Here is a 15,985-nt window from a genome sequence, read left to right as displayed (position 1 = left end):
TAGCGCGTATTGTTTGGTGCATATTGCCGATTTAAGAGACTTAAAAAAGAGGATATGAGAAGAAATGGGATGGGAACCGATAATGGAATTGGTTGGTGTAGAGACCCAAGAACTACCGATGGAAGTGTTGAGGGGGAGCCATACACAGATGGAGGAACTGTTTTTTTTCTTGGTTTTTGATAAGCTTAGTAAACTACTAATTGCTATTATTACAATCGCTCTGCGAAAATGGGGAAAAAAGGAAAGCTAAATGGGCTAGTAGAAGAGGCAGGAAAGCACCAGAGTTGTGTGGGAAAGATGAAACGGGACAAGAGAAACAAAACAAAAATCCCTCGGACAAGATGTTTTTAAAACTTTATCGATTATGTAAATGAATTCGCAGATTGCAAAAAAAAGGATAATGAAATGTAAAAGGAAATAAACCTATGTTTTCAAAAAAAAAAGAGAAACAGTTCAATCGTATTTTTGAATAATAACGAAAATGAGGAATTTGGTAAATTCTTACTGGTAAGATGCAACGAACAGCGAGAATACGAAATCCTTGGCTTTACCAAGATGGACATTAGAAGGATACTCGAAGATCTTTTGCTACTGATATGGGTTTTGTGAGAAGGATTACCCGTTTGCTTTATCAACCTGAATTAACAATGAACATCCGAAATTCGGGAGTGAACATTTTGAAGAACTTCTTCTTGAAATCCCCATGTAGAATGTTGGCAGACATTGATGAAATATTGCAGATGTGGACACTTTTGGGTCGTTGTGCAATTGGTTTCATAATGCTGATAACATCATCTAGGTAGTGTTTATAAATAAAGAGAATTTATAAACAGACAAAACACACCCACTAGTAGGGAGAAATAGAAGGCCCAGCTTTATATTAATATTTTCCATGTGAAAGAGGATATGGATAATTTGTCCGCCAGAATGTCCATTCTGGGTTTATGCTGGGCAAGAGCGATTAGCAGACGACTGCGCTGACTTGCTGAAACATGTCAAGCCCGCAAAGGGATTGTAGTGCCAACAGTTGTAAGTAAATTATGAGTAAGACGAAGCCGTTCTACCTTGAGTTATTTACACGACTGTTGTAGCATTAGATAATGATTTACACTACCGTAATGCAATCTTTTTTAATGGATTTAAAAAGCAATATGTAGCGAAATCCGGTATTTTCTGAATGTCCCATAGTTCGTAGTTCAAAATTACAAGCCCAGAAACGTACACAATAAACGCACCGTCAAATTTTGCAACCCAACGTCAAACGTCAATCAAAACAACAGCCAGAATCAACACATATACACACGCAAACGTTGCGTATCCTAGCAAGGATTTCACCTGACATCCTTGCGAATTGGAAGTGACTCCTTGAACGGGAAGGATGGTCAACATCTCGCGAACGTCCCTGCGAAGAATGTAGTGTGCTTACCGGCCGTGCGTGACAACAGTGAAGAAGTTGAACGAAATGTGTACATTGTTTACACTACTTTAGTTGAGTGTTAAGCGGCATCGAGGCACGATCTTCCAAAAAAGGATAACTCAGACAGCCGGAGACTACAGCACGTTACGGGATCGTTTGAAGAACCAGCAGACGCATACCAACACGCCAAGCTAGACGAATCCGTAGTAAGAATTGCCCTTTCTTCGAGCTTCAAGAACAACGTGCCGACGTTGGTGGAATGGCAGGCGACTTTTCAGGCTGCACTGCACGGAAGAAAAATCGGGCCCAATCCATCGAATACAATCCGGTCAAGACGGATGGCAGCGGAGAAAATTCCAAGCAACCGACGAACCCGCTAACCACCCGAAGTGGGCTGCGGGTGTACAAGATAGTCATCCTGGGCGACGGAGGCGTTGGAAAGTCGGGTAAGCAATGGAAATCCAACTCCTGGCTGTGCGTTTCACCTTGATGTGGTTTATGCGTTTCCCTTTGGAGACGTGCGAAGCAAGCGTAGAAAAAATGGCTCTACAAGGTGGGCGTTAAAGCGCAAACACCGCCAACGCACGCATTTGTTTACGGGGGAAGATTAACGAGTGACGTGAATAGTATTATCGATCCACGCTTGGTCTCTAGCACTCGCTTTCCTCCGCGTGTCCCGTTCCACCGTGCCCGGATTCCAACTGTTGAGCGAGACACAACAACATTTGTCTTCGTTTCAATGGCAATGCCGAAAGACGCGACACGAACGAACGGACGATAGATCTAGGAAGAAAGGACACTATGCTAGAATGGTTCTTTTTGGGGTTTGGAGGGTTCGGAGGGTTTTTTTTTATCCTTCCAGCTCACCTTTTGTTTACCGTATGATGTGATGAACGAGCGACACGAAGTTTGGCGACGTGCGTCATCGATGATATCGTTCCCTGTTAGCCGATCCATTCGCCGTACTAGACGTGATGGGATGCCTAAAATAGCTAACCTGTTAACCCTGTTGTGTTTGTACCATTTTTTTGCGACCGTGTCGCTCATTATTTGCAGCCGTTACGCTCCAGTTCGTGAGCCACAGCTTCCTGGACTATCATGATCCGACGATTGAGGATTCGTACCAGCAGCAGGCCGTTATCGATGGGGAGGCCGCCCTGCTCGACATACTGGACACGGCCGGACAGGTGGAGTTTACGGCCATGCGTGACCAGTACATGCGGTGTGGGGAAGGTTTCATCATCTGCTACTCGGTAACGGATCGGCACAGCTTTCAGGAAGCGTCCGAGTACCGGAAGCTGATCGCACGCGTCCGGCTAACGGAAGACATTCCGCTGGTGCTGGTGGCGAACAAGCTCGATCTGCAATCGCAGCGGAAGGTAACGACGGAGGAGGGCAAAACGCTGGCAAAACAGTTCGGCTGCCCGTTCTATGAAACGTCCGCCGCCCTGAGACACTACATCGACGAAGCGTTTTTCTCGCTGGTTCGTGAAATAAGGCGAAAGGAGGAACAGCGGGTAAGTAATGGAAATGTATTTTTATTATATTTAACACTATAAAAGATAAGGTTTTCAAAGGGGTTTCATTTTTATGATCCTTTTATCCTTTGAATTGTCCATCGTTGTTTTTGTATTGTGTCCTTTATGACCAGACCAAATATGACAGAGTTATCGCTATCTCAATCAATTGTAATTGAGGATTTGTTTTTCATTATTAATTTTAATCCCATACGGTATAGTTTAAAATACTTTAAAATACACTCGGGTACTGAACCGGATTCGTGTGAAAATGCAAGATTTTTTTTGCTATGAATCCGACTTGTAAGGTGAAGAATGTCCTGAACAAGATGTACATAAATCAGTATATACAATTCGTACGTCCTTGAGCATCTGACGCCACCTTTTGAGAGGACGATTGCGTTTTCGATCGAAGAGACCTCAGCAAGGACTAATAAAATTGTTTGGTCAAACCTATACAACACTAGGACCATATCCTTCGGTAGCCAAGACAGAGAAGAAACTGGTTGTTAAGGTTGCGGATATATCTGGAAAAAATCGAATACTTACTACTGCAGCTATCAGCCGAACGGGTCACCCAACTAACTGTAAAAAACAGTCCTAAATGGAGTGGAATTCGTTTTGAAAAATGATTAAGAATAATCCAAAACATACATTACATATGAAATTCTCATGAGGATTAATGGGGTACACTCTGGCACTCCGTTTCAAACTAAGTCAGTCAAACCATGAACGAATTATCCAATGTATGACAACAAATGAATTTTTATTTTCCTTGCAGACCTCCAAGAATATACCCGCGTAAGCTTTAGCTAAATTGTAAAAACAAAATTTTGCCATTAATATCAACACCCTTTCCAAGAATCGCTTTTTATGTTTGCTTCCCTGCTTACCAACTAATCCTTCCAAATATCTCTCTATTGCAGGCACTGAACGGTGGATCAAGCTCGGAAAAGATACACCCAAGGCGGCGCAGCCGCTGGTGGCGGTTACGGTCAATATTTGCGCTCGTCTTTAGACGCCGACGAAATGCTACCGGTATCAATCAATAAGAGGTGTGTGACAGAGGAGAACATTGGAGCAAAACCGGGAAACAGTTCCGCGATGAGTCACTCGTTGTTGTTACTGGCAAGGTGGTGGTTGGATTGTAAAATGGCACGTTTTACGCGATGCTCATTGCCCCAGCTAAAGTCCCATCGATAGAGCTACGTGCTGTTTTGCTTCGTTTTCCAATTTCGTTGGACATATTTAGTTGCATTGGTTTCTATTCTAAGGCGCTTCGATGCAACGAAAAAAGAAACTCTATTTATCACACGTTGTGTCGCTTTCAAAGCAAACGGATAGATGGACAAACAACAAAAGCCCCTATATAACTGTAAAATAAGGCTCTTTGTCCTTAGGACACTGTTGGCAGATGGAGTATAAGAAATTCAACGAAGGGAAATATGCCGGATGCGCACACCCGTTTAGCTCACAGCATCGGGTAACAGCCCGGGGAAGACGCTATTCGACGCATTTATAGGAAGTAGAGTAGCATTGCTTTCAATTATCATTTATCTAGCATTATGGGATTTTTCGCAGCAATCACTGATTTGGGAGAAGCCTACCAGCAGAAAACCAACTTTGTTCTAGCAGTATTGATCTGAAAGAGTATATTAGTGTTAACACACGAAGTCAACGAATCTTTACATACGTTCCACAATCCCAAACTAAGTTAGCAGAATTCTCTTCCCTGTATCGTGTGTGCACGGTTGCACTATAATTAGTCTCGAGTGTTTTAGGGATTACCAAAAAGTGGTACTGTAACCGTAACCAGAAGAAGGAAGAAAGGTAGCACCTAGTGCAGTAGAAGAAGAACGTTCATAGAATGTAGCATGTATAAAATTGGTAGTGACCGTTATCTTTAGTTTATTGTTTCTAAAATATTTTACCATCCTGTGGTAATGTTTACAAAACATCGTCCATCACTCACCCGTTACATCCTTACCCGTGTAAGGCCATGGAAATGGAAACTCTCCTACCAAATCTGTATCACATGTACGTTTTAAATGAAACCAAAAATAGAAAAAAACAAACGCTCTACTCAATGTACACATGTGCAGCAAACTGAACTAAACTAAAACTTATCAAAACTAAAATATCTGTGATGTATGCCAAAAACAAAACAAAAACTGATGAAACTATCAAAGTTCTTTGATTTCCCTGAAACAAGTACTACTTTTTATTATTTTGTTATTGCATTATTTTTCAATTATTTCATGTAAGATAGTATTTTAAACATTATGTATAATTTAAATAACGTTATTAATCGCTTTCTGCAGTTTATTCTCGATGCAAACCGCAGGTTTTCTTCATCAAACCATATAAAAAACCACAATGTTTAAACAAACTACACAAAACAGAAAAGTATTCAAACAGGGTTAAATAATAACATATTTGTACTAATGATAAAGTCATGCAGCAGCTATATAGGTCCAAGAAGTGGCAGGTTTTCGACCTGATTAAAAGATTTCTAGTCTGTTTCTAGTAAAAAGTGAAGCAGACCAGCGAGATTGAGATACTTTTTGAGGTTCAAAAACGGATTAATAATTTTAAAAGTAAAAACATGTATGTCATAGTTTAATTCAAGAATGTCTAAAAGAATGATTTTAATCATCAATTGTTTCGTATAATGTTTTATGATTAGGTTAAATTTCTTTACAATAACATGACTTCTTTTTACAATTCTATTCCGTTTTAAAATCGTTGGAATGATACAGAGAAGCTCACTCTCAACGACAAACCAAAGATCGTGAAGTCAGCAAACAAATAAACAAAAAAAAACCGGGCACATACCAGAGATACAATCGAAAGCAATAGCAGATCGTACGTAACGCATACATGTTATACATATATAAATATATCTAAATCTTGTGCTAAACCAAAAAACGAACGAATGTGAACATGTAGACTGTAGAAGATGTTCTTCCGACCCACCCCTCACACCCAGCATCATCATCCTTCCCCCCACCTACACATACACACAGTCTTATCCTCAGTCGTATCACGTGCAGTTGTTTAGAGCTTGCTGTTGTACAAAACTCAACATAGTATTATTAAGCGCACCAGCAAAAGAACCAATGAACTAGTGTCACACACACACACATGCAATAGCGATGCGTAGCGCATCGTCCAGTAAGTAGTCTGTGAATAGGAGAAATTAGCCAGTAAAAAAAACCTTACCCCCACGGAAACAAAACATGCAAAGAGTAGGAACAATTGAAGATGCTAATGTACGCCAAGATAGAAGGAAAGTAACATCTCACACAGGATAGTAGCAGGAAAGTAGTGCGAACATTTAAAACTAGTATAAAAATTCCGTATTGTAACGTTTTTTCGGATGTATTTCATAGAACATTCCTTAAGGTGAAAAATATGGTTCTTCAAAATCACAATATACCCTTTGTGTGTTCATGTTGAACTGTTGCGTCAATGAGACCAGACCACCAAGCCAATTAACGCGAGGTTTAAAAGCATAAGCCTTCCCACAAAACGTCTTTAAATTTAAACGGCCATTTTCTTTGGACTTCTTCAACAAAGAAAACAATTTCCTCTTAACACATTCTGGTTCTAAAAGTTGCGTGAACAACGTCTTCCTCGTTAATTTTCCGCCCAGTCTTGTTGATCACGTTTGCTGGCGTACGGGGGCTTTTACTCGGCATTCGTTAAACTGTGATTCAATATACTCAAGGTGTAACAGTTTTCGCATTACTTTCCTGCCGCACTATGTGTAGGTCGGAGAATGAATCGGATATTGTTTGAAAATTACCTCTTTTCTTAGTTCAGTGCTGTTGCAAACATGCTACACTGAAGATTCATAGATTATTTCTTTCAAGACAATCGATTACGTCACCATTTTTGGTACCCTTTCCTCCACTATACTACCATTCGTTCAGTACATTAATATTGATCCCAGCGAGCGACAATAATTGAAATGCAAACACATCCTATCTACGCGACCAAAATGGTACAAGTTTTACATTCAGTTAGCTTTTGTGTATGACGCTTCGTGTGCGATATTTGCTGTCTGTTTCCTTGTTACTGGAATTGATTTAAGTGTTGTATAAAATGATGATCATGAGATGAAACACGCAAAACACAACATAAAATGGTGATAAACATACATTTGTTACGATGCAGCAGCAAAACACGAAGAAATCAAGTTCTAAAAGTACGGTTTTTTGAAAAGCAAATTGTTAGAGATGGAACGTGAAGCAGTGAACGTAGCGAGGCTTACATATTGCTAGTGAGCAAACATACACATACAACCGAGCGTGCTAGAAACGGTATCATCATCAAAGGAATAAAATGTGTCAAGCTAGAGAGTTCTAGAAGATTTGTTAAAGAAAGCAAATGTTATTGTATCAACAGCACAAGCGTATTGATTAGGCAGCCATTATCTCAGAGCAGTGGAACCAGTGTGTCCATTTGTACGATCACCATATCCACCACCGCTCATTGAGGCACGGAAGGAATAGAATAATACATATACAGGTCGCCAAAACTGCCAGACCGTGATTGATGGTGGAAAAGCGCAATTTCACAACCATCCCAACTCTCCTCAAAGCTCATGTGCGTATTCAGAAAACCAAAAGTAATTGTAACAGTTTTGAATAGGGCAGGGAAAGATGGTGGTGAGATTCCAGCCCTGAAAGTTGAAGTTTCACAAATGTGGATGTAAAGGTGAAGTCTGCTGCAGGCATTCAAGATTACTTCCGTAGAAGACAAATTGTTCTGGGATAAGAAAAAAACAAATGTTAAGAATATGGAACCAATAATAAATATGAAGCAGAGAACATGTGCAAGATGGTTGGGTGTATCCGTTTTGTTCCGTCGATTAACTTCATTTGCTAGGATATAGATCGTTTAGCATTTTTATATATCTCGCAATACTACGCAATACCTGATCAATCATCTTCTATCGATTCAACGGTCAATTCAAACATCAACCTGTGTTGGCGCCAATTTTTCTGCCTCGATCAAATGTCACTTTGATTTGTTTTGCATTGCATTCATCGGCACATAGTAAGCCGGTTTTCTGCAAGCGGAAGGACAAGTTGTTTCGCAGGATGGAGTTTTACCGCTCATTGCCAAAGATTGTGAGTAAAACGCGGAGCTTTGTAAGTGGTTGCCTCAAGCTTCAACGTTTTATTATTTGCAGGAGCTGCACGCCCACCTTAACGGATCGCTCAGCAACAGTACGTTGAGTGAGCTGCGTGAGTTGAAGTACGGCAAGGAGCTGCCGATCGGGATTGATGATTGTTTTTACAAAATTTTGCACGGTGAATCGCTCACCCTGGAAGAGTAAGCGAACATCGTTGGTTTGGGCCAAGGAAAGAGTGCGGTTTATTCATTATGCTTATTCCTATCCTTTCAGATGTTTCAAAAAATTCCAATACGCACACGATTTGACCGATCGTCCGGATGCGCTCGAACGTGCCACAGAGCGTGTCATTGAAGATTTTGCCAAGGACAACGTGATTTACCTAGAGCTCCGAACAACGCCGAAATGTACCGCCCAAATGTCGAAGCGAGAATATCTTTCTACCGTGCTGCAAGTGATAAGGTGTTAGCTGGGAATAGTATAACCATTTGCGCATACCCACAACCTATACAACTATACCACTTATCTCTTCCAGCAAAACTCCCATAAATCAACCGGGAATCATTGTTAAACTGTTACCGTCAATCGATCGATCCAAGGGTGTGCTGGAAGCGATGGAAAACGTTAACCTTGCCATCGAACTGGATGCCCTCCATCCCGGCACGATGGTTGGTTTCGATTTGAGCGGCAATCCGTTTGGGACAAATTTTGCCGACTTTGTCCCAGCACTGGAGAAGGCGCGGAAGCACGGTTTCCGTTTGGCTTTACACTGTGGCGAGTTTGAGGATGTGCAAGAGGTGAAGGAAATGTTTGCACTGGGTGTGGACCGTATTGGACATGGGACGTTCATCGAAGGTAGGTAGATCGTATGGCGGAAAAAGATTTTTCCTTTCTATAATCATTTATATTTTTTTTTACTCGATACAGGGGAAAATCTTACCTTCGCTAGTGAACATAAAATTCCATTCGAATGTTGCCTAACGAGCAATGTAAAATGCAAAACTGTCCCTTCCTACGAAGCTCACCATGTGGCGAAATTGTTGAAAATGAACCATCCCGTGTGTGTTTGTGTAAGTATGAAAAGGTCTATGAATTCCAGAATTTTACTAACTCTTTTTTAATAAAATATATGCTATCAGACAGATGATTTTGGCGTGTTTGAAACGAGCCTATCGCAAGAGCTTCAAATATGTGCCAATACATTCAAACTCTCCGATGCGCAGATAGTGGAGCTGCAACGAAATGCTATAGAGTATTCGTTCGCTAGTGAAGGAGAGAAAAAGGAAGTACGCGCCAAAATTGACCAATTCTTTGAGGCCCAAATTGCATGTAAGCAATGATAAAATTATTAGCTTATTGAGTTATGGCTTAGCAGGATTGGCGTTTCCAGATGTAATCTCGTTCAATAAAATACAATTTACCACTGTTTTAGGGTTGACACAGTCAGTTTATGAAATTTGAGATAAAAAAAGTAGACTGATGAAGCAAATCAATTCTTCACAGACAACCAAGTAAAAACATTATTGCATTATTTTGAACGTTGAACGATGCCTTGAAAACATCACTATAATCTTAGTTTATCAAAGATTTAATTTATCTTTATTATAATAATGTTTGTTGAATTCTAAATTTTAATATTAAATACACCCATTTCCGCACATTTTATCAGAGCAAATTTCCTTTTTTTGTTGAGCTTTCCGTAATTCATTGTTATCGCAAGCTTTATGAAATTCTTTATCAAATAATGGCTGGTTTATATTGTTCAAAATAAATTAATCATATAAGCATGATTTGCTTCTGAAATTAAAAATGAGGTATACTTCATCGCAATCCCTCAGCCGTGCTATAATCCGTACCATAACGTGAGATTTATAGCAAGCTAATGTTGCATGCGTGTTGTATGCTATCACGGGCTGCATAAATCATGGGGGATGAATTTTAATAAATTAAAACAGTTTTCCTTTTTGTTTTTTCAAAACAAAAGTTTTTACCAACACTTAGGTTAATGGTTAATATCAATGGGATCCATTTCATTGTTGAGTTCAATTATATACTCTTTTATTCGCTGTTTATAATATGCACAATAACAGCACCTTTCATTCTTAATCAACTATAATTGAACTATTTTCTCACTTCAGTCCTGCAAACTCGACTAATCAGTCTCTTTAGTTTTAAAGAATGCAATAACAAAACACAGACAAAAAGACAATCATTCCCATTTTCATCGCTCTGCCATTTCGTCTCCACCACCCACACGGCCGCCGCTGCTGATGGCAAGGATTGTTGCTTGGTGCGGGCGATACTCAAAGTGAAACGGTGGTACCTAATCGGTATCGTGATTAATGATTCGAAAGATGAATTACATCTCATCAGCATCAAATATAAATAAATACAGCGCGAACGAGACGCTCGCTCGTTGCTATCTTAGAGCTAGAGCAACCACCATACACTACCACAGCAACTTCCACCCTTTCGTCCCATTTCCGATTACCTTGGCAGTGGATGTGGAGTTTTACCGATACGAAAGGATACTCGTCGCTGTCCGGAAAATCGTTCTCAGAACCTCATTTACGAATCGTGAAGTAGCGCCGGATCGACTGGCACTTCGGAAGGGAGAGGAGCGTGAAGGGGATGAAGAGCTGGTTGAGATGGAGCAGGATGAGAACTAGCGATTTACAGTGCACTGCCACTATTTAGTTCCAGCTGGGACTGGAATTAGAATTTCCTCCTTAAACGAGGTTTGGCATGTTTAATGTATTCCTTGAATGGCTTGAATCGTTTTAGCAGAATCGCCAGTGGGAAATTTGGGACCATCTATTTTTTAGTTTGTCTGTTATTACGACAGGCCTTAGCATTTACATCAAAGATTTTTATATTTTGAAAATGATTTATGGATTTATTGGTCTATCACATGCAGATTCTTAATGTCTTCATCCTGCATGGGTACCTTTGCAGAAAAATGCAGATTGTACTATTTTTTTATTCTGTGTTGATGAGTAATTTATAACCTTTGTTTAGGTTTAGGTTCTGATGATGGAATGTTGGGTTGGAATTGTATTCGATCTTCGATGTGCTAAAAGAATACAATATGAAGAAAGGACTCTATTAGCTTTTTATTTTAATAATGACTTTTTAATCGAACACTAGTTGGGTTGTTTTAGGTTTTTTGCTTCAAAGTTAGAGGTTAAAACTAAATTAAACATAAAGCAATATACATTTTGCATAACTTCACTTAGCTGTTTGAAAATGCGTTGCTTACTGTAAGCATTTGCTTCATTCAATTCATTCCTATCGTATGGTCTTTCCCGCTTCGAAGACGGGTATTAGTAGCGTTAGACGGAAATTAATGCGCGCCCAGCAAAAGAACCAAGAGGAATACCAGAGAGCAAAGACAAACCGAACCATCATCATCAGCAGGATGAAGGTACCGTACGGTGCGTGAAAGACCTAACCATATTGAAATAATGGAAATTATTGGCAAAATTGTAGAGTGTTTATTTGTAAGCGATTTTGAATTTTGTTCGTTTTAAACATTGTTTTTGTACAAATGATAGGAAGTATTTCTGCTCATTTTGATCACGAGTATATATAACAGAATGATTTTGTTGGTTCATATTAAACAAACCGACCTTTCCGTCCAATGTTCCGTCCAAAAGTGGGAAAGGAATTTCTTTCGGCAGTGAAATAACTTCACAGCGAAAGCGCCCGCACGAAGGAAAGCAATTAATGGTTTCGCACGATAAATTACCCGATATCGAGCGAGGAAGCGAGCGAATAGATAGATCGATTCCAATTTTCCATGAAAAGGCCAAAACACATCGTCTCACTTGCACGGCTCGCTAGCCAAAGCATGGACGGGCACGTCATTTTGGCTTTGGTCGGAGAAAATCAATTAGTGAGATAAATAATGATAAGTCAAATTAACGAAAGCGAAGCATCCACCCCCCCCCCCCCCCCCCCCCCTGCATCAGCAAGCCCCCCATTTGCATAATGATGAATGGACACTTTCGTTCGTAAGGCTGACTGCTGCTTCCACCGGCAGTTATCAATGGAAGAAGCCATTTAGCGAGCGAATCGTTGCAAAATGCAATTCTAGTGACGGGTCTTGCGACGTTGATTGCAGATTTTAGTTGCTTGGAATGTTTTGCATAGAAAAGTACTCTATTTTGTTGTTGTTTTTCTGATTGCGTTTGATTGCAATATTTGGTGAATTTAACAGGTAAAAAAAAATTTTTCTTCGTTTGTTTATCTTATTCCCCTTACACAAAATCCGCTTCGTATGTAGATTGAAGCACATCCTTCGTTATTTCACATGAATTGTGCTTATCCAAACAACACAAGATTCTGGCACATTCGTCCGGTGCGTCCGCCCAGTGGATGGGAAGCAAGCTTTACGACCACGGCTGGTAGAAATCGTAAAACTTTGTGCGCCCAAGTGAGAGCCGCAGAAGAATAAAACCGATTTCCTGCATGACGCCAAGCCGCAAGTCTTCTACGCGAAACAGATTAGCACTTTCATTTAATGCAATCAATTAGCAATTTGAGGGCGTTTGGGGAATTGGGCTAAATTAGTGCTCTATATGGCGGATTTTTGGGGGTGGAATTTTACGATCTCTTCATTAGAGAGGTACAAGATTTGGCGAATTGTTATTTACGATTACATACATTTTTATACAAAAAAATAATTGTTTCAGTACTCAAACTTGATTTGATCATAGTTAGAATATTATTCGACATAACACATGGTTTCTAACACGAGAAGATCGGTGCGTCAAATGCTGTCTGGACCATTTCTCCGAAGCAAAGACATACTTTTTGACTACGTGGTTTAAAAACAGGGTAGCATTAGTTTCAGCTTTCCCGGACTCTGGCCCATAAATTAAGCTGAATCTCGTCGATCGCTTATGTAATGTTGATTTGGAGGATATTGGTAGTTGTGGCGGAATTAAATCGCACAATTTTGATGGGCTTGATGGTAACTTTATCACTTTCGTAACTGCCACACTGCTGGAAAACCAAAAATCTTTCATGCAAAATGTCATTCATCCTATCTTGATCGACCTATTGCAAAGAGTCCTCTCGGCAAGATCATTATTATGACCATAACATGTTGATAAATACTTGCATGTGTTTTTGGAAGCTGTAATTCTTGTTGGTAACAAGGGAAGGGATACATCGTACAATCAAATATGGCTGCACTTAACAATTCAAAAATAGAAATTCTCTCAAAAAAATCCTTTAGTTCATCACAATCAGTTCCTTTCATTACCGGATTGAAAGGACTCTGGAACTGTCGATCCACTCGATAAGCCGATAACAATAAGTCTTGTTGAAGGCATGAAGTTTTCATGAAGTTAATAAAAATTTAGATTCTATAATGTGACGCAATATGCGACGATGATAAAGACGAAATAATTCATCCATAAATCTCAAGCCAGCGGATCGGTATGAGGCGATCAACGAATGAGGGATCTGTCATTGATTCAATACATAAAGGAGGGACACATTGTGCACATTTGCATACACTGATGAGCGCAAGAAGGATGAATAACACACACATGGATAGACAAAAAAATGCCAAAACAAGCCAAGGAAAAGAATTGGACGCGTTCTAAAGCCAACAGGATGCTGCCGTTCGTCGGCATGAGGGAAAGAAAATTAAAAAAAAAAACCCACATAGAGCGAGAAAGAGATCGGGGCATACAAAACATGTGGCACACATCTTGCCGCCGTCCCGAAACTTCACAGTCCTTTTGCTTTCTCGATCTCGAATAAATCCATCGTTAACCGGTGTCCTGCAGTGTACGGGTCAGCTAAAAAAAAAAGCTCATTCCCAATGGAAGGAAAAGGTTTTCCACGGAATTACGAAGCAAATGGACACATGTATCAACCGTCAGGGCATATGCACATCTCGCACATCCTGCAAGGCTACAACGTAACATGATCGTGTACACACCACCCATTGCAACGTTGGTGTGCATCACATGCAATTGATTGCCATATCAAAATCAAGTAGCCCGGAGTGCGCATGCCTCCTCTGCGTTTGCTTCTATCTCGTTTGCTCCAGTAGGCAAAATGGCAGTGTCTGGTGGTAAAGAATTACAGTGGGAGAGGGTGTAATGAATAATTAGAATGATTTTACAGCAGAAACGCGCGCCGACGAGACGATAAACATTCAAATACACAAATGCAAACTTACTTTCAACCACCCTTGTTGCGGATGTGCGGTGGGGTTGGGCCCTAATCGAGTCATCTCGCTCTAACCGGTATGTGAGAAAGCGTGATAGAAACAAATTCACTTTAATTTCTAACCGAGTAACGTCGTTGCAATCACATCTTTTAACGAAGTTTGTAAATATTTTGACTTAAATAACTAATTTAAATATTAAAACATGGATTTTTGTACAACATTCCAAAAAGAAAGGGAACAATTGAAAAGCTCTTTTCCGACAAAGGCGTATCAAATTAATGCAGATTTTATCACGCTCATCATTCTGCGCGGTGAGAAAAACAGCCTTCAGCTCATGAATAAATCCACTGAGCTCGGTGAGCTAAATTTCACTGATGAGCGTGAGCACACACGCTCACTGGCAACGCATTTTATAATACGCCTTCTTTTTTCACAAGTACAATGGGGTGCCGGAAAACGTGTTGCTGCTTCTTGGTGGTGTGCGTGAGTGTGTTCTCGCTTGAAGGAAAATTTGATTGCATTGGGTGTTACACAAAGTTTTGCTGCACAAGAAAACTATCCTTAATGAAGTTACATAGGTGTTGACAAACTGGTGTAGTTGAATAATTTTATAGTTGTGCAAACTTTCTGTTATAAAATCAATTATTGTGGGTAGAGAATATGATTTAATATTTAATGTAATAATATTCTTATCATATGGCAATGAGCCGTCATGCAGGAAACTTAAACAAAGTCATCAAAGTCTTTAATTCCAACAAGCATTTAAAACTATAAGGTATTCAATCTTAACTAATATAATATTTCGTATAAGCTTATTTCAATATTTTGTATGAAGAAAAAAATGTACATTTCTTTAAAATATATTTTCTATAAATTTTTAGATTACTACAGTTTTTCACCCTGGAACGCGTTCAAGTGAGAAAGCATCAAAAATTCACTTCGCACACTGAAACCGCACCCAATATAAACCGCTCGTGTGTAACAGCCCTCGGTTGTGTTGGTGCTAAGGTCCCGTTCAGCACAAACGAGCTGAGGACCACCGCCAGTCGGAACAACCACCATTCGCGGAAGCAGTCGTCAGGGCCGGCGCCGTCTGTTCGCATTCATTTCAGTGTGTTCGTTCGCTGTCGGTTGCGTAGTAGTTACGTATCGTAATATCCCTGAAGCTGCCACACAATGTAACGTTCGATCGATCGCGATCTCGCACGACACTGTTTATCAATAAGCACGCGTGTGTTCCCATGTACGCAACCGTTCCACTTCAACACCTGCCTGGCTGTGTGTGTGCGTGTGTGTTTGAGGAGGCGCATAGTGTCCAAGTCCTAGTCTAGTAGTGATCGTCGTGAGGATCGTATGAGGGTGATTTGGTGCACGTTGTTATTGCGCTCTCGTGACTAGAAAGTGAGTGTAGGAGTAGGGGGGAAAAGGGTGGGGAAGGCCAGAAAGCGAGACGACGGATTGGCGTTGGGTCGCGTGGTACCCTTTAACGCGCGTTCATTCATTCATTCGTTGCCGGTCCCCGCGATTAGTAGTGGTGCGTGGTGTGTCGCTTGTTCGCAATCGCAATAGACGCGACACCTTTTCACGCACAAAACGATGGAAAATTGCATTGTTAACAAAAGGCACCGAGGCTGAGATAATACATTTGAGTGCATTTGCAAAACATACAGCCAGACGGTCAGCCGCATGGTTCCCGTACTTGTCGAGTACCGAGGAAG

The 15,985-nt window shown here is 40.4% G+C and overlaps 4 protein-coding genes across 4 annotated transcripts in view; 2 read left to right on the top strand and 2 right to left on the bottom strand.

Annotated features, from left to right (window-relative positions):
- The window catches only part of LOC126563527 (uncharacterized), a 387,646-nt gene that overhangs the window by 57,501 nt on the left and 314,160 nt on the right, over positions 1-15,985 (top strand). The gene's annotated exons all lie outside the window — the stretch shown is intronic.
- The window catches only part of LOC126562593 (replication factor C subunit 5), a 431,263-nt gene that overhangs the window by 163,945 nt on the left and 251,333 nt on the right, over positions 1-15,985 (bottom strand). The gene's annotated exons all lie outside the window — the stretch shown is intronic.
- Positions 1-15,985, bottom strand: part of LOC126562792 (craniofacial development protein 1) — a 170,308-nt gene that overhangs the window by 4,135 nt on the left and 150,188 nt on the right. The window lies entirely within an intron of this gene.
- Positions 1,677-3,986, top strand: LOC126562834 (GTP-binding protein Rit2). The gene is made up of 3 exons (XM_050219423.1): positions 1,677-1,863; positions 2,474-2,934; positions 3,861-3,986. Exons 1-3 carry the CDS (start codon positions 1,677-1,679, stop codon positions 3,984-3,986), a joined length of 774 nt encoding a protein of 257 aa, XP_050075380.1.

Source organism: Anopheles maculipalpis, chromosome 3RL (assembly GCF_943734695.1).
Source record: "Anopheles maculipalpis chromosome 3RL, idAnoMacuDA_375_x, whole genome shotgun sequence".
In the NCBI taxonomy this organism is placed as follows: Eukaryota; Metazoa; Arthropoda; class Insecta; order Diptera; family Culicidae; genus Anopheles; species Anopheles maculipalpis.
Note: the sequence above shows the minus strand (reverse complement) of the source record. Positions and strands in the feature narration are given on the sequence as shown.

What these genes read in the sequence shown, in the direction of transcription:
- LOC126562834 (XM_050219423.1), top strand. Translation starts at nt 1,677, where the DNA reads ATGGCAGGCGACTTTTCAGGCTGCACTGCACGGAAGAAAAATCGGGCC. An exon ending in CGGAGGCGTTGGAAAGTCGG is followed by an intron (nt 1,864 to 2,473) that starts GTAAGCAATGGA and finishes CATTATTTGCAG; the next exon opens with CCGTTACGCTCCAGTTCGTG. An exon ending in GGCGAAAGGAGGAACAGCGG is followed by an intron (nt 2,935 to 3,860) that starts GTAAGTAATGGA and finishes TCTCTATTGCAG; the next exon opens with GCACTGAACGGTGGATCAAG.